General features: G+C 58.7%; 1 protein-coding gene across 1 annotated transcript; it reads right to left on the bottom strand.

The window, feature by feature from the left end:
• Positions 1-516: 516 nt before the first annotated feature.
• On the bottom strand, positions 517-19,617 carry SOCS7 (suppressor of cytokine signaling 7). The gene is made up of 10 exons (XM_086478009.1): positions 18,731-19,617; positions 13,361-13,425; positions 10,104-10,208; positions 9,208-9,309; positions 8,285-8,415; positions 7,692-7,860; positions 4,487-4,615; positions 1,510-1,645; positions 1,016-1,173; positions 517-747 (listed from the first exon to the last, which is right to left on the bottom strand). Exons 1-9 carry the CDS (start codon positions 19,615-19,617, stop codon positions 1,053-1,055), a joined length of 1,845 nt encoding a protein of 614 aa, XP_086334135.1. The 3' UTR covers positions 517-747; positions 1,016-1,052.
• Positions 19,618-20,317: the final 700 nt, after the last annotated feature.

The raw sequence follows: 20,317 nt of genomic DNA, 5'->3' as shown, positions 1-20,317 counted from the left end.
TTGGCAGAAGGCTCCACGACATCCAAACGGCTCCCAGCACTCTTCCTTCCTCGGGCCGAACTCGAAGGCATATAGGAGCCACCCTGCAAATCCAGCTGCCAAGCTGAGCTGCCCGAGACGCGGGTTGGCACTCCTCTACCAAACCCTAGAGAGCAGGGGAGCCGTGCAGCTGCCGGCTGGTCCGAGCTCCGCGCTCCCCAGGGGTTATTCCACGTCGCTGCACACCACCCCGGCTCGGCCTGCCTCCAAGCAGCTCTCGGGCTGCAGCCCCTCTCAGCGAGGACCAAAGAACAGTCTTGCCACAAGGCCTGGAGCAGGTGATCTTTCTAGAGAGTCCCCTTCTCTCTCTACCTCTCCCCACCTTGAATTTTCCAAGGGAGGATAATAAAATTCAGCTGATCGTAAGACAGTGTTTCTCATGCTGAAAATTAAAAAAAAAAAAAAAAAAAACAACCCAAAAAGACATCAAAAATAAAACTTTCAAAAAACTGTAAATAGTGCCATGACATTCTTTGTTCTGCGAGGAGTCCGCGAGCTGGGCTCAGCTGCCTCCGAGACCCCCTCCCTCAGCCAGGAGCCGAGGCTCTCGTTCCCGTTCTGCTGTGCTTCTTTAGGAGTCTTGAACCCTCTTCCTCCGCACAAAAGAGCTCGAGAGCAGAAGCGGCCCCGCAGAAGCAGGCTTCACCGTCGCGTGCCTCCTTCCCACCACAGCCCGACTCGGGCTACAGGATGGCAACAATCCAATTCCTAGTGGGGGGAAGAGAGAGGGGAGAGGGATCAAACAGCCCACTTGACGCAGCCCAGCCCGTTTGGCACCGGAGCGAGCGCGGGCCTGTGCGGGCACAACTCGGCACAAGCAAGAGGCAGAAGCCTCGTTCCCCTCCCCACGGAAAACTGGTAAAAAGACCGTGGAGTGAACAGCCAGGCCTTCTTCGGGAGGGTCGTGTGTTTTCTTTGCCAGCAGAGGGAACGGGGCGATCCGCGTTTGACCCCACGGGACGGGGCACACACGTACCATCAGGGACAGCAACAAGACGGGGGAGGCAGCCTCGCTACGTGGAGGATTCGGTCTCCTGCTTCTGTTTGGAGATGAGCTGAGCTTCCTTCAGCGACAGGTACACCTCCTCCTGCGGGTCGTAGTAGTAGAACTTGCAGATGTAGGAGATCAGGGGCCTGGGGAAGGAAGGGGCAGAAGCTTTAACGCTGAGCCACCACCGTGCCAGCCTCCGCAAAGGACAACCAGAACCTCTCCCCTCCAGCCCAGGCGTCTCCAGCAGGAACAGGAGCCTCGACCCCAAGGCTGCAGCGCCTCGCTCCTGAGCTGGTCACCGCTCCCACAGGCCTCCCCACACACCACAGGACATTTATCTTGCTGTCCCAAGGCTGAAGACGTCCACTACTCCCTCCCACAGCCTTTGCTTACAGGTACAGACATCCCACCGCCTGCTGCAGCGAGGGTCAGGGAGGAAACCAGAGGGACTCACCCCCAGGCCAGTCCTCAAGACTTACTTGGGCAGCGGGAGCTCGGGGATGTGGTCTATTCGGACCAGCTGCCTGATCCGAAAACGGCAAAGGTGCTGAAGGGATTTGACATTGCTGAACCTGGAGACCGGATACAGGAGCTGGACAGGCGTCGGAGGGAGACCTTTGGGAAAAAGCAATATTGGGAGATAAGTGTTCTATCAGAAAGGAACCGCAACCGATTCGGAAAGGACAAGCTGGCTCTTGGGAACCGGAGCGCTCTGCAAGGCTGTGTCCGACAGCAGGTCCCCCCAGGAGCCCACTGGTTCAGAGTCCCTCGGGACCGGGGAGCCAAACCTTCCCGGGGTGATACCCCTTCGGCTGCCAAGTATCTCCAGCCTTCCTCACAAGGCAACGACAGTTCTGGTGTCACGGGGTGACTGTGGAAAAGCAGCTCCCAGGATACTGCAAGCTCCCGCCGCCCTCCTCCTCTCCCCAGAGGAAGCATCATTGTATACGGAGAAGCAACGGGCTTTTGAAAGGACGCAGAAGAAAGCCAAAGGAGAAGGCAGGCAGCATGACCGGCACGTAGGCTTTGCTCTGCACAACCCTTTGGGTAGTTCTAGCGAGGCGTTAAAAAGCTGGGGGGTTTGGGCAGCTCAAGCTGTGCCAGAGTTGCTCATTCTTGGGGTCACGAGGCTGGGCACAAAGGCGGCCGCGGCCGCAGCTTCGCTCGAGCCAGCTCCCCACGCAGGCAGCCACCTCGCCGGGCTGAAAGCGAGTTGCATCCAGGCGCCCCTCCGCCCCACAACCTCCTCCTCCTCCCCCGAAGTTAAGAGCAACAATCGAGCCCACAGAACCGAGAGGTCGGCAGGAGCACCAGGGAAGGATCTTTGAGAGCTGGGTTCATTCACAGCACAAGGTTTTATCTGTCTTTACAGAAGGATTCAAAGCTAGTTACACTCTAACCCCCTCCTGCTGGCTTGTCTCCGAGGGCAATGGAGTGAAAGGAGAAAAGGGAAAGCTCTTCACACTAAGATGGGCTCAAAACTGCTCCAGGCAGCTCAGGAAGCTGCGAGCCAGCTTTTGAGCAAGCGAAGAACAGCAATCAATTGAAGGCTGGATTCATCCTCCCCCCCCCCGCCCCGCCCTTGCTCCTTATTCTCCTACCAAAAAGGAATTAGCCTCTGGGAGCTCAGCCAGCGACTACAGGGACGCAGCACGAGCTCTGCACACTGTGCTAGCCACATGCCTCGCTGCCAGGAGCCAGATGTGAGCTGGGAACAGCCCCCCCCCCCCTCCTCCTCTGAGCAGCAGTTAACATTTCAGCGGGAGAAACGCGCTAACGAGCACGCTGGGGAGATGCAGATCCTAATGTTCTCCCCCTGAAGACCAGGCGTCCGGGTGGGACTTGGTGTTTCAAGGATCAAGGCGCAGCGAGTCTAAGGAGCACCCAGATGGAGAGGGGCAGGACCCCGAGCCGGCAGCACAGCTGGCTGGTGGCTCAGAGAGGGGGGGACCAAGCAGCAAGGGACTCCAACAGGTGCACAGCACTGTTTGGGGAGGGGACATTTTCTTTTTTGAGGGTATTTTTCTAGAGCAAGCCCTTTCTGAGGTATTTGCCTGGAGTCCTAAGCCCTCAAAGCCCTGTTCTCGAGGGGAAGAGATCTCAGGATCAGGAAGGTAAAGGATCTTTAAGCTGAAAGGATTTTTTTGAAGGCAGGGCACATCGCAAAACCACCTTTACACCCCTCTCCTCCCCAAAGCACGGCCGCATTATAAATCAGCTTCCCAGTTGTTGGCAGTGTCTGCAGCAGAGGGCAACAGTGAACAGAGCTGGGCTGTGACTCCAGCGCTGTCAGGAGCCCTGAAGAGGGAACATCCCACCCCTCCTCCCCTCCAGCCTCTTCTAGACCAGAAGCTCTTTGGGCCAAAGCCTCTCCAGGCCGCAGTGCCACAGAGAGGTGGTCACTGTCACCACCAGGGCCTGCAGGCACGACGGCGATACGGACAGGGAGCAAATTTACTGTAGTTTCACTTGCAGATGTACCACAGCCATCCTCACGCTCTTCTCAGTCCTGCCCCTCTCTGCTCCACTGCTGCCACCCACCTCACCACACCGGTGCTCCCCTTCCCGCTCCGTTTTGTTCAAAGCATCGCTGCTCGCCTGCCCTCCAAATTCTGTCCCCCACTGGTGCGCTCTCCCAAGGAAGGGACACATTTGCCTATTTGGGGAGACTCTTCCCTTCCTTTTCCACTGGATTTTTTGGCTAGGACAGATAAGTGAAAACCAGGGGGGAAAAAAAAAATAGATACAGAAGATACGGGTCCAGTCGCCTGCCCAGATTTAGCAGGAGGGAGATGTGAGCCCGTTTAAGGAACCAGAGTTTGATGGATGGGGAAACAAGGGCTCTGCAATCCCAACAGCAAGCAATCAAACATGCTGCAACAAAGCTTCACTAACACTCCCTCCTCGCTTGCAAGCACCTGCCTGTTGATGGGCTCTGGCATCAGAGTCTCCCCCAGGGACTCCAAATCTACAGTATCTATCACTCGAGGCTGACTTTGAGCTCACACTTGGAAATGCTCCCACACGTCTCTCCCCTTGACAGCCCCAGGTGGGTCTCAGCTAATGGAGAACTGGGAAACTACAAAGCATGGAGTGGTTTGTCAGAACAGCAGCGCTGAGACTGGGGGGGAGGGAAGAAAGCAGAGGTTTAGTAGCCAAATAATCGCTCGTTGAGGGAGCAGCTTTCCAGTCTCCAGCTCCATTTGTCACAGTGTGAGATGGTATCACGTTTCCACGCTCCCAAAAAGAATCGTTTGGGAAGTCTCCTTACCACCACGAGCAAGTGATGCGGCCGCTGAGTGAGGGAATCTGCTCCTCAGGATCCTTCTGAGAAGCCACTGGGCAAGGGTGCAGACCAGGGCACTGGGCATTAACCACATGAAACGGGCTCTCGAGCACAGACCAGCAGCTAACCACAGAGCGAAGCATCCTCCAGCCTCAGCGTGGCAGACTCACCTGGAACCCTGGATCGGAGGAAGTAGAGAAACTTCCCATTTTTGGAGTGCATGATTGCTCTCTTTATGAACTCCACCACAGACTGGCAGCGGTCTTCGAACTTGGGGTGGCACCACAGGCTGAAGGTCCCTTCCAACAGAACAGAAAAGGTTTCACGTTAGAGAGCACTGGTTGCAAGAGGAGACATTTAGGCACAAGCCTGATGTTCCCAAAGACCAGCTGAATGCCCCAGGCTGACGACTTCTTGTAGAGCTGGGACGAGGCAGGGCGCTGAAAGGAAACACCCGTGGCACCAGCTTGCGAGGATGCTGGTCCCCTGGAACCAGCGCCCTCCGAGAGCTGAGGGCACGCAGAAGGACACGACAACGTGACTGCTCTAACCCAAGCACGGCCACAAGTCGTGCTTCCCTGAACTTGCCAACAAGGGTGGCAAGTTTTTTGGGGTCTAAACCTTAAAACTACCAAAACCTGCTTTAACAGAGCATCAGCAGACGCCCATCAGCAGCCGTCCCAAAGAACACCAGCGCATCGGAGCGGTTAAGCTCACACATAGAGGCATGAAAAACAGCGTCCCAGGCGCTGACGTCCTCTTCTGCCAGCCCTACGGCTGTCAAGGACCACTGGTTTCAGAGCGGGCATAGCAGCAGCTTCGTGTTCTTGCCCAGCTCTTTCAAACACCTCAATTCAAACTCCTGTCAGGCTGGAACCGGGGCCAAGACACACCGACACAGCCCTCCCTGTTCTGCCACCCGGCACGACGTAGGCCTGGAGCTCGAGTGGCAAGCAGTGAAACTGGAGACGGGCAACACAGGGAAAGCAAGCCCTCCAACCTGCTTACAGAGCGCTAAACGGGTTAAATTTCAGCCTCAAGCCAGACCAGCCTCACCATCTCTTCGTGCTGCAACCAGCCACCCCTTCCTCGCACCAAAATGCAGCCATTTATTCCTCCTTACTTGCCAAAACGCTGCCTATACCCCCCCTCCCCGTCCTCCTCTACCTCCCTGTCTATCTGCAGATTTGTCAGTGCTCCAGCAAGAGCCACCACAGAGCAGAGCTTCACCAGGAAGAGGAAAAAAGGAAAACCAGGGCTCTGATTAGGATGGAGCCCCATCAGACCCAGGCTCACGCCTCCTGGTGACACCACTCATCTGCACAAGCGCTGTAAGCCAGAGCCAGAGTGGAGTGACTTCGAAAACACCCTGCAGCCACGTAAAGAACTTGTACTAAGGAGGAGGGGTAGCCAAATCAGGGGTACCCAGTACATATTTCATGTCAGGGACTTTTTGGAGGAGCAGCTCCCCCAGAAGCATCACAGGCTCTGCTACAGAACAACTAGAGGAAGCAGCTCAGGATGTGCAGCACTCACAGCTTTCTGTAGGGTGGACAGCAACCAGCAATATAAGGGCTATATACAGCCCACAGTTTAAAACACACCTCCTCTCCCCACAGCTACGTCTGGTAGGGTTTACTGGGAAGATACCCTCACCCCTGCCCTGGGCCTGTTTGGGAGCAATGATCTGGGTTAGCACCTGCTCAACATCCAGGAGCAGCCAGCACAAAACCAAGCAACTCTTGTTGGGAATCTCAGATCTGAGCGAGCCCTCAGAAGTGGCTGGTAGATGCAAAGGACACAGCACAAACACCAGCCTCCCCAGCCTGTCTCAAAAAAAAAAAAGGCAAAGAAATGCTGGTTTCTTCCTCTCCTCTGCCTGAAACCTGAAGGTCAAGCATTTCTCTCTCCACCATTCCCCAAGCCTCACCATTTGTCATCTTCATCGGTTTATCGAAGTGCTCAGGTCTGCACTTTTCCACGCTGCCGCAGCACACTCAGCAGGAGGCAGCCAGTCCTGGGGGGGGGGGGGGGGGGAAGCCCAGGGCTGCCGGCGCAGAGCGAAGCGCTGCACCCAAAAATGAAACCCTGGGCGCGGTGCCACGGCCGGCAGCGCTGCTCTAGGGAAGGTGGCAGCACCGACCCTCATCGTGCCGCGAGGAGGACAGCTTGAGGAAAGGGAAGGACACCTGGCTAAGGAAGCTACAAGAACGGATGTATCCTGGCTCCAAAATAAGACACCAGACCAGCAGCAAGAGAAGTTTGCTCCAAAGCTCGACTATGAAAGAGCACCCAACGCACAGGCAGCCTCACATCTCCTCCAGCAGCAAGAGCTTCTTATAATTTCTAGAACAACAGGGGGATGGAAAGCCTTCCTCCTTATGCAGCGGTCAGGGGTAGGAGAACTAGAATGAACGCTGGAGGATCTTTCCACCAGAAGGGCTCAAGACCAGGAGTGCTGCTGGGTTTCACTAGCAGAGGTGGAAGACGACAACAGCAACATCCCCGGGGCAAGGGCAAAAAAAAGGAGAAAGAGATGAGCTCTGCTCTGAAAGGCTGCAAACCACTGTTTGCTGCAGCAGGGTGGCCGGGAAGCCTCTGAACCCGTGATTTGCAGGGACATTTAATGACAAGGCTTTATAGGCAGCTGTTATTAAAGCTTGGCCCCTGGCTACAGAGCAGCTTTCCCCCCCCCCCGCCCCATGCACGGAGCCTCCTGAGCATTTTACCCCGCCCGAGGAGAGCTGCCTGTACGAGGGTTCGACGAGAAAACCACACGCGAAGGTGAGCGGACAAAGCGTGAGGGCAAGGCGAGAAGTGGCCCACGCAGGAGGGCGAGCACAGCAGGAAGGGCGGGCAGGAACAGCCTGCCAGGGGTTCTCAGAATAAAAACCCACCACGGTGGGGCTAAAGCCTCAGCCTGGGACCGACTGCAGCTGGTACCGCCGCCGAGCACCCCTCGGACAGGGGGAGAACAAAGCAAGGTGACATCAAGAGATCACTTCTCATTTCCTAGGGAAACAGGCTTCATTTTGGGAAGAGCTGACAGCTACGAATGAGGGCTCTTGCTGCACATCGCATCTCCGAGTCCAGTCTTGCAAAGCAAGGCCTGAGGACAGGCACAGGCAGCTCCTGCATTCCCCAGATTTTCAGAGTTATAGAAAGAAGTCGCTGCTTGAGGCACTTGCAGTCAAATGCAGCTTCTAGAGCCTCTTGCAGAACCTCAACACGAGAGCAAGGACACGCTGCTGCTGCTGCTGCTGCTGCTCCCTCTCTTCTGTGCCCAGAGCAGTTCTGGGACCCTGAGATCAGACAGGTCCCCAGCCACCGGCCTCCGCCGGCAGCAGCAGCCCCAGAACCACCCGTGGCTCTTACCTCTGTAGTGCTCCATCCTGGTGTGATGGGTGATGCCCTGCGACCGAAAGCTGAGGCTCAGGATGTAACGGGGGTCAGAACTGTCTCGGACCAGGAAGGACCCATCGGGCTTCCCCTTCAGCTTCATCTCTGCATCCTCCCAGTTCATCGGTCCCCAGTACCACCCGCACTAGGAAAAAAAGAGACAGCCAGGATGTCAGCAGGTGCTAAGCAAGAGAGATTTTATCAGCAACCAAACAAGATACAATTTGCTCGTGTTGTTCATGCCCTTTATATGCCAAAATGGAAGGGCCTGGTTGTACCCACCCAGGAATACGGACGGTTGGGACTCGCTGCTCCTGGGTGAGAGCGCACCATCACATCCCCTACCACCCAGAAGCGGTGAAAGAGCAGCTGAGACTCCAACACCCCTTCTGTGCACAACAAAACGCCTTTTGAGACCTCGCTGGGAGAAAGGCGGGAGGTGGTTGGGTTTTTCCCCCCCCCAGTCCTAACTAATCTTATGCTCCCAGCTCTGTAAAAGGGATGACCAGTTCCTGAAACCAGAGCCTAGACCCGCGGTTTTGTCCTTCTCGCTGCTGCCACCCCGTTACCTTCTCCAGCTCCCGCAAGCTGGCTGCAAAGCTGCTGGAGTCCGGGCGGTAGAGCGGACACTGGAGGTGCGGGGCGGGCTGGCCGGGCATCGCCTCCATCGGCCTCAGCGGGACGATCCGTGGGAAGGCGTCTGCAGGGGGAGAGACAGCCCGGGGCCGTGGTCACCCACGGGGAGCTCACCCCAAGGAGGAGTCGCCCCGTCCCTCCCGCAGGGCTCTAGAGGTTAGGGCAGGAGGGGCAGAGCTGCAGCGTGGAGGAGGAAGCCGGGCTGAGCGATGGAAGGACAACGTCCTTGTGAAGGACACGGTGGGAGTCACTACCTGGCTCTTCCAAGGTGACAACTCCGTGCCTTCACCTTAGGCTAGCTCGGAGGGAAGGCAAGGGAAGCGCCAGGCAGCACGGAATAGAAGGAATGAGCACCCATCCCGAAAAAAGGGGCACTTAAAGCCCTCGGGGTCCTGAAGGAAACCATAAGGAAAAGGGTAAACGCAAGGGAATCATCCTGGTGGGCCGTTCAGCTGGACGGAACAACGCTGGGGCTCCTGCACTGAACCCTGCTCCCACGGCTCTTGTCCAGCATCGCTGATGCTCATTCACACGTTATCTGACACAGCACAAAGGGGCGGGGGGGGGGGGGGCTGCACTTTGCTGAACCCAAGAGGAGCCAGAGAAAACGGGAGATGCTGAACTGAGGATCGAGCTGACGCAATCACGAGCTTCAGTAAAACTACCGTGGGCATCCAGAGCCACACCAGCGCCTGAGCACCCAGCGATGCAGGACCGCCTGTCCCCCAGCGGGCGGCGCGGGCAGCACCGCTGCTGTCAAAGCCCCAAGCGCAACCTTAAAAGTTCACGAAGAAAACCCCCAAAGTCCAGATCCCCGAAGGGAAAGCCAGAGCCTTGCTGCTAAAGCTAAGCTGACCTGGGGCATGGGGCGGAGGAGGCGGAGGCAGAGGGAAAGACTGCAGGGAGGAGCCCATTGGACCCACTAGGACAGATGTAGGCAGCGTCCCACTGATATCATCTAGGAGAGAACAGAGGCAAGAGAGATTCAGAAAACAGGAAAGCGAGCGAGCTCTGCGCCGGCGAGCCCCGACCACGCGGCCCGAGCAAACCGGCGCTCGGCCTTGCCGGGAGAAGATGGAGCTTCCCAAGCGGCAGCTCACCATCCTCCTTTCTCGGAGGCTTGCACACGCCCATGCACGCTCACACGCCCTCCTAGAGCGAAGGAGTCCCTTCTCCAGCCCAGCTAGCTCCTCGCATGCAGCTTCCAGCACAAGACAGGCCTTTCCAGGAGATTTCACAGACCCGGCACACGGGCCGTGCAGTTCAAGGTGCTGATTTCACCCATCCGAAGCTGCTCCTGCTCAGAGGAACCTCCTCCAGAGGAGGATGTGGAGCAGCTAAGCCAGGCTCCTGGTGTAGCAGCCTCCCAGGGAGGAGGGAGCAGTCACTTCCACTGACTAGAGAGCACAGAAAGGAACCGGCCTCGCTGGGTGATGGGTGGGAAGGGGGGAAAAGTTTCCACAAGCGGCAGAAACGCCACGAAACCAGCACGTTACCTCCCACCTCACACTGCCCCGCCACCGCCCTCCCCTCCTGGTCGATCGAAGAGAAACACTGAAGCTTTCAACAAACAGCAGAAAATCCTCTGCTGGGGAAGGGTGAGCAGGCACGTGACAGGGTCAGAGGAGCAGGCAGCGAGCCCGCTGCCGGGGAACCCCAAGCTGCTCCTCCACCATCCCTGCAAGGGCAGACGGGCAGTTCCTACGCTCCCACAGGGATGGGCCCGGCCAAGGACGCTCTCCAGGACGGTACCTAGCAGGCTGAGGCTTCTTCGTGGTGGAGGTGGTGGAGTCGGAGGGTGAGGGGAGGTCAGTCCTCGCTGAGAGATGTCCACGTCCACTAGTGACACCGTTTCACCTGAAGGCGGGTGGAGCAAGACCGTTAGTATTGCACCTTCTCCGGGGCATGCAGAGCGTGGGGCGGCAGGGGGAGAGGGGAAGGGGCAGAACCTCTGCAGGGTTCGGAAGACACTCTCATCAGCTGTTTTCAAATCGAGCTTCGCTGCTGAGCGGCTCTGGAGACATCGATCAGCTCTGCCACCGCAGCCCAACGGTCAGGCAGGAGGGAACACCACCAGTACACGTGCCTGAACCCCGTCCGAGTCCAGCACCGGGAGGACGCGACGAGAAAGGCACGGCGAGACCTCGTCAGCACCGAGTTCGCGCACCGAGCGGGGCTCACCAGTGCTGCACAGCACTGGCACCTCGTCTAACACGGGGGGAAAGGGTTTCACAGGTCTGCGTGGCGCCCACTGGCAGGCTCTGAGGTGAGTCTGAGTTTATCTACAAACGCCTCAGACGATCAAACAGAAACACCTTTTACCCCAAAGGCCACGAGGGTACCAGCTCTTGAAATTAATAAGAGGGAGCTGGACAGGCTTTTACATTGAATAACTGGAATTCCCTAAAGCCTAAAGGCTTTGGATCCGTGGGAAAAATAATGATACAAACCAAAAGGTCTAACTTCAAACCAGAAACGCTTAAAATTAAGTCTAAAAATCACGGGAGAGAAATGAAGCCATCAAATCAAGGTCAAAGCATCAGCCTCAGTACTGGACTGATACGGCATCAAAAGGAAAACACCTAAATCCCAAAGAGAGACCCCAAGTGGTCCTACCACAGCCATGGCTTTTTGCCCGCCCCCCCCCCCCCCCCCAAATCAGTCTAATCGGGGTCTGATGAACACCCCCCCCACTGAAACCAAACCATCCCAAACACCCGAACCACGGTCTCAAGGACAACGAAATCTGGCTGCCTTAGATTTCAATTCCTGTGGGCAGGGAGCTCCTCTTCTGCTCCAGATACCGTGCCCAGCGTCACCCCTCCTTCTCGCTGTGTACCTGACGATGTATTTACTGTGCCTGACCCAGGACAATATTGACTCAGCTTCCTTCTGCTTTTAAAAGTCCTGTCTATTAATTAGCGACGTTAAGAGGAGTATTTAGGGTTGGTTATTATCCGAGGTCCTTTCTCCCCGGGGGACGTACGGGTGTGAGCGCCCACACGTGCACACAGCCACTCTCTCATCTCCACACCCTCAAACTACAGCGGCTGGGCTGCCTCTGCCTCGTGCAAACAGAACCAAATGACGACCAGGCTACGAGGGGTTGCAGGAACTCCGCTTTCAAATCCTTCCCAAGGCAGCAGGAGTGGCCACGGCAGGCTGCGGTGGACTTAGGGAGCCAGCCCTTCCGAGGAGAGGTCGGGAAAGGCGAGGACAGCCTTCCCAGAGACTTTGCTTGCCCCACACGCTAACCTGAAAGCAAATCACCACGGAAGCTGGGCCAGGCATTCGAATTCTGCCCTGCTTTGGCGGTCCCAGTCTCAGAAAATCCTCCATACGGCAGCCAGCAAAGAAACAAGAGACCTCAGCGGTGTAAGACCAGAGAAGTCAACAATAAACCAAAGCAACAAAATCCAGATACACACTTTGGGGATGCTCCCATGGTCTTCTGCAAAGGAAAAACTCCTACGAGGGCGCTGCCACTCTCCCACCGACTGGCAAAAATTGACGTAAGTCATTTTAAAAAGATAAACTAACGGTGATTCAAATCAACCTCCCAAATTTAAAGCAAAAGCCTATCGACTCCAGGTTCTCCTTTGTCGTTTCTTTTGAGGAAAAGCAGCTCCGCGCACACATCCACGTAGAATTACCGTTTTTACACTCACAACTTCCCCTAGCAGCAGCTGACAAAGCAGCAGAAGCAGCTTTTGCTTTCACCAGCGTCGATTTGCTAAATAGACACACACGGCAGAGGAAGGCAGTCGCCTCACGCCAGCAGCACGTCCTCTGCCACCCCGCTATCAGCACATCAGCTGAAGGGATGGAGGAACGGAGCCGAGAACGAGCACCACCACGGCTGAATTACCCCCCAGGTGCCTCCACTTCTGCAAGAGCTCAATGAGCTACAAGAAACCGCAGGGGCAGCTCAGAAGCTTCCAGTCACTCGTTTCAGGCCAGTGAAACGAATGCTCTGCCTTGAAGGTCACTTCTCTGAAATTTCAACCAGTTCTCAGCAAGACTTCACCACCGCTCTCCAAAGAGGGCTTCGCCCTGCTCAAGAACACAAACCACGTGCCAGCTCCTGCAGCGAGCCCTCCAGCTGCTCTCTGCTGTCAAGCACCTCCACCGGCACCAAGGGGAGGCCTTCAGCTCTACCCACCGGCTCTTCCTACGGCAGCTATGGCTACACAACCGCATTTTGATTCCTCTGCTCTGCGGGAAGACCCTCCACACCAATTTATTTTGAATCTGACCTTCATAACAAGCCACATAAAACCCCACACAGCTGATAAATGCTCACTTGTGACCTTAGAGTCCTACTCACACAAGTCCTGAGACGGGATTCTTCCAAGAAAGCCCCAAGCCCTGTGGCTAGGACTGTTTTGACTATGAGCCCACACCACAGGAGGCACATGACCATGACTAGGAGCTTTTCAGTACTACAGCTTTCAGCCACCAGCCGAGCAGGACTTCCCCCTCGGACCATTTATAAACCAGTCAACTCCCCCTCCCCGCCCCCACAGCAGAAAAGGGAAGGTCAGAAACCAGCAGGATGCGGGGAGAGGGGGAAAACCATGCAGAAGGTGGTAGTTCTCCACAAAAAGAGGTTTCCAATTCCCATAGCTGTCGTGCAGCAGAGCCGCTGACGTCGGCGGGTGGTCCGGGTGGGAAGCAGGGCTTGGCTTTAGCCCCTCTCAAACCACAGGAGGGGAGCACCGAACCGCACTCGCTCTACAGGGGATGATCCAAACCTCTTGGATGCAAACAGCTCTGAGGAAGGACCTTCACCTCCGAGAGCACAACCCAAACTTGCGTTTCAAGAGGAGGAACGGCCACGTTCGTTACAGCTCCTCTTGCTCAGGGTTTGAGGCCAAGCAGGACGGAGGGACTCTTCACATGGGCCCCGGTTTGCGCACGGAAGCAACGTTCAGCGTCTGTCGTTAAGCGCACGCTGCTCTTCCCACAGCAAAGCGAAACGCCACACTGTAAATCTTCCAAATCCTTACCTGTGAAGAGGGGGCTGAACACAACCGGGGAAAAGGCACTTTGAGTTCTTGTCAGTCTGTGTTTCCTATTGGAAAGAAGACAAACGTTAGTAGGGATGAGCAGACTCGGTGCAGCCCGCCAGAAAAACAAAACACACCACACCATTTGGTCTTCTCAAACCAGGAGAACCTTCACCATTCTTTGCAGAAGCTCAAGGCAGCTCAACGCTGCGTGTTTATTCGACTCCTAGAGCAGTGCTTTGGCCTAAGTAGGGCAGTCAACCAGTAAAGCTAGGTCTCCATCCTGCTACCAAGCGAATCTCTAACTAGGTAATTAATAAAGTCTTTGGAAAGAAAAACCCCAAGCAAGTACGGTAACTGGAGCCAAGAAGCTGTTTCACAACAGACATCGTGCCGTGTCTCTGGATCAGGCGTTGCCAAACGCCTTCGACAAACAGGTTGGGTCCCTGCGCAATTAGGGGTTGCGCCTCGAGCGAGCGCATCGAATGCCCTCGCAGGACACCGTCTCCCCAAAGGGTTTCAAAATGCAGGTGAAGGGTAGGCGAGCGAAACCCGGGGCTGCCGAGATAGATGGAAACAGCTTAAAGGGCACCTCTGACGTGGCAGCAGGTCCCGTGAAGCTCGCTTTCCGAACCAGCAGTTTTACAACAACGCTGCAGCCAGCCCCGTGCTCTCCCCACGCAAAACCACTCCTTCCAGCGCCTTCCCCACGCAGTGCTAAAAGGCTTCGTCCAGATCTAGGCAGAGAAAATGGTGGTAAACTGAGGCACAGAGTATGGTACCCCCAGGACTCGAATCCACGGTCGAGGCGAGTGGAGAAACGCGTCCCGGGTGCCAGAAACCCGCTCCCACCCAAGCGGAGAGGCACGAGGACAAAGCTGAGCACAAGCACAGCTCTCGTGGGCCGCAGCTCTGACCGAGGTCAGCAGCCGCAGGACGTCGTGCAGCGCCCGCCCCCGCGCTGGGCAGCCCGTATCAGTCTGTACCGGGTCAGACAAGGTTCCTCCACGTTAAATGGTCCAACTTCACCGCGCCGGCCAGAGAAACCGGTCCCGTTGCACCCAGGCAAGCGCCTGCACCGCCAAGATCTACGGGAGCTCAGACCAGCTCTACTCACCGGCCAGACCACCACCCCACTTCCACCGCAAGCAGGCTGTTAGAGGGCTGACACTGCTCCTCTCGGACGTCCTCCTCACTCTCCAACCTCCTCCCAGCCAGCGGTTGACCCTGAACCCTGTCTGTCCTGTACTTCAGCCCCCAGCTCTGCTCGCAGCCTCCTGCCAACCCTGGCTAAAGCTCCAGATAAACCCAGCTCCGAGCAAGGACTGCCGCCCTTCGGGAAGGATTGCGCCGAGCAGGCACAACTCAACCACCCTACGGGGAGAAGAAACCCGAGCTCCGGTTTCACGGTGCCGCGTGCCGAAAAGCCCCGGGAGCGCAGAGCGGACGGGGGCACCCTCATCTTCTCACAGGGCAGACCCAACCGCTTCTCTCGGTTGTGTCCAGCCACGTCACTGGGTCGCGCAGCTGGGAGTAAATGTTTAATACCGTAAGTTTGCAAATGAAAATACGAAGAACACTCACCATCCTGACATATAAAACCCCACCAAAACGTTTGGAAGTGTTTTCGTTTTAAGCCTCTCACACCTATTTAAGGGCTGGATTTTTTTTTCGCCCCCGAAGGAGAACAATTCACTAATTATCAGCCACACACGCACACACAAAATTACGCTTTTGGACCAACATCAACTATAGTAACAGCCTCTGTTCCCACCCACTAAGCCAGACAGAAAGGAGCATTGCTGGCATTTTGCTGTTACCAAAACAGCTACATTTTACACCAATATTTTACAGCCATTGATTTCTGAGATTTGTCATTTCTACCAAGCTCACAGCAGCAGCACGGCGAGAGCAAGAAACGATTCACATGGAGCGAACCCTCCACTTCCCAACTCAGCCTCCACCAAAACAACGTCCTTCCACGCTTCCTCCTCCTGCCCTCAAGTTCTGCAGCATCCAAACGCTGCCGAAACCCACGGAGAAGCAACGACGTCTGACCGGTACCTGGACACTGCTGCACCGCATCACCGCAGCCCCGCCGGGCTGGAGAAAGCCAACGGTGGACGCTGCCGTTCAGGGACAGATTCTGCACGGCGGATTCAGGCACATGGAACTGGGAAACGCCTCGAGCTCCAGCAAACAAGGATTTTTAGGGTCCGTGACCCGCCTGTTCTGCAAGAGCTGCGGCTACTGCCTTAGCGGCCGGCGCTTCCCACGGTGCTGCCTTCCCTCACGCCAAGGCACCGCCGTGTTAACACTAAGCCAGTCCTACCCGGCCACCCAGGCTGCCCACGTGCTACTCGATGCCTGTAATAAGATGGAGACGTGTTAAAAAACCAAGGTCACCAGCACAGCTACCTCACAAGACTTGGGTACCAACCTGGCAAGCACTCTGCAGCAGAACCGGTGCCGAACCCTCGCCCCTTTCCCTCCGATTACCCCTGTGGTACAAATCACTCCCCCAAAAAAAAGAGCAGTTTGACTGATACAACCTTTAAATCTCAACACCCAGGCCCCGGGTGAGAAGCTGCACGTTGGTATCTCCACATTGAGTTTCTGAGCCTCCTGCAGCTCAGCGGAGCCCAAGGATTGATTTTTAGATAACGGGGCTGGTTTCCTTCCTAACTGCTGGTGCAGGCGGGAGGCAAAGCTGCACCGTGCTGCCTCCAGGACCGGCAGCACAACGGGAAGCCTGGGCAGCAACTCCAAAATATCAGGAATTCTGCTTCTTGCAGATGTTTAAAAAACGAAGCCGGACTAGATCACGCCCACAGCGGACCAAGGGAGCACCCTTCACCACCAGCTCGCAGAGAGACTTGAGGAACAAGAGCTCAACAGCAAGCAGAGCCAGGAATTAACCCCAAAGTTGCTCTCGGCCCACCTCGTCAGCCACAAGCGACTGCAGCGGCGACTCAGCTCCATCCTACATTAACGGGGCCACACACTGGGAGCCAACAACCTCCAGCCGTTGGCAGAACGAAGGAAAGGTCGTTGTCTGCCCCCAGTCAACCAGCGAAGAGGGGAGCGAAGCAGCAGTCAGCGTTCACCAGCGTGGCATTAAGTCTAGCAAAGACCACGGGAGAAAATCGAGTCGCTGCTCTACACGTCTGCAAACCGAGGGACCAGAGCAACTGGGAGGAGAGAACAAGAAAAGCAGCAGCTACTGAAGCCAAACATTCACTTCCCAGCAAGCCCAGCTTAGCTAAACTGCGTCTAACCTGCTCACGAGAGTATGGGCATCCCAGCATCCTGAACCACTCGTCCTCGCTGACGAGAGCGGGGCCAGCAGGGACCATCCCATCCAGGCGCAGTCTCCCGGCAGGAGAGAGGCCAGCACCGAGCACACCCGCCCCGTATCCCCCCAGCACGGGAGCTGTGCTCCACAGAGGCAAAAGGCATCGTTCAAGTCATCCAGCCCCCGCCAGCAGGAGGGGACTCCTGGAACTGGAAGCACCAAAGTCGTCCCTGAACCACAAGAGTTGCTGCATGAGGCACCTTGAATTAACCTTTGTTAAAATACCGCCTAATTAGCGCGAGGAATTGCACGACGCTGGAGCACGAGAAGTGACCATTAAACTCCCTGACCAGAGGGAAGACCCGGGCAGCGCTACGGTGCTCCTCTGCCCCCGACCTGCTGAGACACGACTCCCGACTCTCCACCGCCTCATCCCAGCGCTGGGAGCTCCCGAGGACTCTCGTCAAGCACAAGGATCCAACAAACCCCAAGCCCATTAGCAAAACATTATGTCATTACGGACAACTCGCTACCGTTTCAGGCCCATTTAGTCATTTGTGGGGAACGAAGCCGTTGTATCAAGCGGCTTCACCACCCCACACGAAAAAGCGAGGCTCCTCGTGGGCACACGAGCTCTAGGGAGGACTCGAACGCCCTGCCCAGCTGCAGGGCTGGGAGCTGACACAGGAGCTGAGGCTGCCCCATCTCAGAAGCCATCCTCTGCTTCAAAGGGGGAGGTAATCCACGCCTTTGCTACAGCCCCGCTGCCTTTTGGGATATCGAAGCGCCCAGTCACCACAAGCCAGTGCTGTGGGTCACACCTGACCCAAGGTCAGCATCTTCAGAGCAAGCCTGGAGAAAGTTTCCTGCTCACCCATCAACAGGTCTTCAGCTGCACCGAGGAGGCAACGCACCCCAAAAGCTTTACACGAGGTTAATTAACCCCACAGGGAAAAGGCTGAGTCCATTCAATTATTTAATGCTGCTCCCGGGCTGGCTGCACAGACCTTGGGCAGGCTCTCCCTGCCTCCTCCATTTCACTTCTGCTGCTGGAAATGCTACAGAAAGTGGTTTCTGGAGCACAGGAGGCCCACCTCGACCGGAGCCTGGGCAACATGTAGAGCTCAGCCCTTTCCCCCTCTCCAGCCGGTATCAAACAGCTCGTGTCTTCTGCTGAAACACAAGGCTGGAGCAGGGCAAGCAGCCCAAGGAGTGCTGGAGCCGAGGAAAAAGGGCTGAGGAACCGGGTGGTGTGCACAGGGTCCCACACCGACAGGTCCCAGGATTTGTCCCTCCATCCTAACGCACGACCCAGCCGACCTCTGGCTGCCAACGCTTCCCCCGGCCACGTCCTGCCGGGCAGCACCGGGAGAGCAGAGCCCCCGCGGCGGCGCCCACCACCACCACCGAGGCCGGAGCCCAACTGCGACGCCCGTGAGCCTCAGGAAATCGTTCTGCAAGATGCGAGAGGAAACACCAGCCCCTTGGGTGCAACCAGAGGCCGGTCCCGGGCCATGCCGCCTCCTCGCTCAGCCGACACCTGCAGCATCCCGGGGCTCCAGAGGCTCCTCCGAGCCACCCACCACCTCACCGGTTCTGCTCCCGGATGTTTTTCCACCATCCCCTTTGCAGGTGCAGGGCCCGGAGCAGCGTGTTCCTCCTCCACTTGCTTCTCCTGGGCTCCAGCTCCGCTCGACGACCTCCGTGGAAAACACGAGGCCTCGGCAGCTGCTCAGAAGAGGCCTGGACCCAGCTCTGAGCCGATGGCCGGCCACAGCACCCATCTGCGGGATGGCGCCCATGCCTCGCCGTCATCCTCCATCTCCAGCAAGGCATCACGGCACCGGCACCTTCTCCCCCTCCACTGTGGGGTCACACCATCGCACGCCCTGCTCCCAAACCGTCCCTGGCACCGACCCCCAAGGGCTCCCGGCTGCTATCAATGCAGGCGGCTGCTCCCCACAACCCCCGGTCCTGCCACCCCAAAACCACCCCCACCACCCCCCCTCCCAGGCCGAGGGGCTGCCGCCCAGCTCGGCCCCCCGGGGCCGGGGACACCCCCCCCCCTCCCGTACCTGCCCGCCTCCTGCTCTCGGCCGCGGGCCCCGCAGACGTCGGTCAGGCTGCCGGCCGAGGCGGGCAGCTCCCCGGTGCGCCGGCCCTCGGTGGTGGCGGCGGCGGTGGTGGCGTCCCCGGTGGCCGAACCGCCGCTGCAGCTCTTGGTGCGGAAAAGGCGGCTGAGGCGGATCTTCAACGAGCCCTTCCTGGCGCCGGGGCCGGCTCCCCCGGGGGCGGCGGGAGGCGGCGCGGAGCCGGTGGCTCCTCTCCCGGCGGTGCGGGCGGCTCCGCGGCCGGGGGAACCGGGCTCCTCCTCGGAACAGCTCCCGGCCTCGTCGGGCTCCAGCGCCTCCAGCACCAACAGAGCGTCGCTGGTCTCCTCGGCGGCGGGCCCGGCGGGCGGCGGCGGGCCGAGGCAGGGGCACGGGCAGCCCGCCGGCCCCTTCGCGCCCAGCCCGGGCGGCCGCAGCCCCAGCGCCGCCAGCTGCAGCTCCAGCCCGCCCGGCGGCGCGGCCCCCCACCTCGCCGCCGCCTTGGGCTCCAGGGCACAGCGGTGCCGCGGGCACAGCAGCTCGCCGCCGCCCGCCGGACCCCCGCCGCTGCCGCCGCCGCCTCCCGCCGCCGGGCCGCCCTCCTCGCCGGGCCGCCCCTCCGCCGCGTTGCGGAACACCATCAGCTGCGGCGGCGGCCGCGGGCTCCGCAGCGCCCCGCCGCCTGGCAGCGCCGTCGCCGGCAAGCGGCCGCCGTCGGGGCCCAACGGCCCCGCGCCCACCGCGCCGGTAACGGCGCCGCCCGCCGCGCCCGCCTCCGGCCCGGCCCCATAGCCCAGCAGCCGGCTGAGCACCCGGTAGGAGGCCGCGGCGGCCGCCGCCGCCTCCCCCTCCCGCAGCTCGGCGCGCTGCATGGCTACGGCCGCCTCATGGCTGACCGGGCCGGACCGGGCCGCCGCCGCCGCCCTCCCAGGGCCGCCGCCGCCGCCACGGCTCCCCCCCTCCTCCGCGGCGACGGCCGCACGCCGCCACGCCCCCCCGCTTCCGCCGGTGCCCCCGCCCCTTGCCCCTAGCCACGCCTCCTCGGTGGCTGTAGTCACGCCCAGTGTTGAGGCCACGCCCCCTTCCCCCCCCCCCCCCCCCCCCCCGGCTCCACGTGGAGGGCGGCCGCGGGGACCCGCTCCGCGCCCCCGGCACCACCGGCGGGCCCGGGGAGGGGGGGGGGGGGGAGTGTCACGGCTGGAGGGGCCGGTGGGGCAGCGGTGGGGCTGGGGCGCCTGGGGACCCAGCCACGACTGTGGCTCGGGGGACTCTTCCCCCGCGCCCCAACCCCGGGGCAGCGGGGTGCGGGAGGGGAAACTGAGGCGCGGGCGGCCGGCAGTTTCGTATTGCGGGGCCTGCAGGGCTCCGCACGGCTCTTGCACGGCGGCAGCAGAGCTCTTGCACGACCCTTGCACAGCTCTTGCACGGCTGCAGTGCAGCTCTTGCACAGCTCTTGCCCATCTCCTGCACGGCTCTTGCGCAGCTTTTGCACGGCTTCTTGCACGGCTCTTGCCCATCTCCTGCACAGCATTTGCACGGCTCTTGCACGGCCCTCGCACGGCCCTCGCAAGC

The sequence above is a fragment of the Leptosomus discolor genome, chromosome 25 (assembly GCF_034619465.1).
Source record: "Leptosomus discolor isolate bLepDis1 chromosome 25, bLepDis1.hap2, whole genome shotgun sequence".
In the NCBI taxonomy this organism is placed as follows: Eukaryota; Metazoa; Chordata; class Aves; order Leptosomiformes; family Leptosomidae; genus Leptosomus; species Leptosomus discolor.
This window is presented reverse-complemented; position numbering and strand designations above follow the sequence as displayed.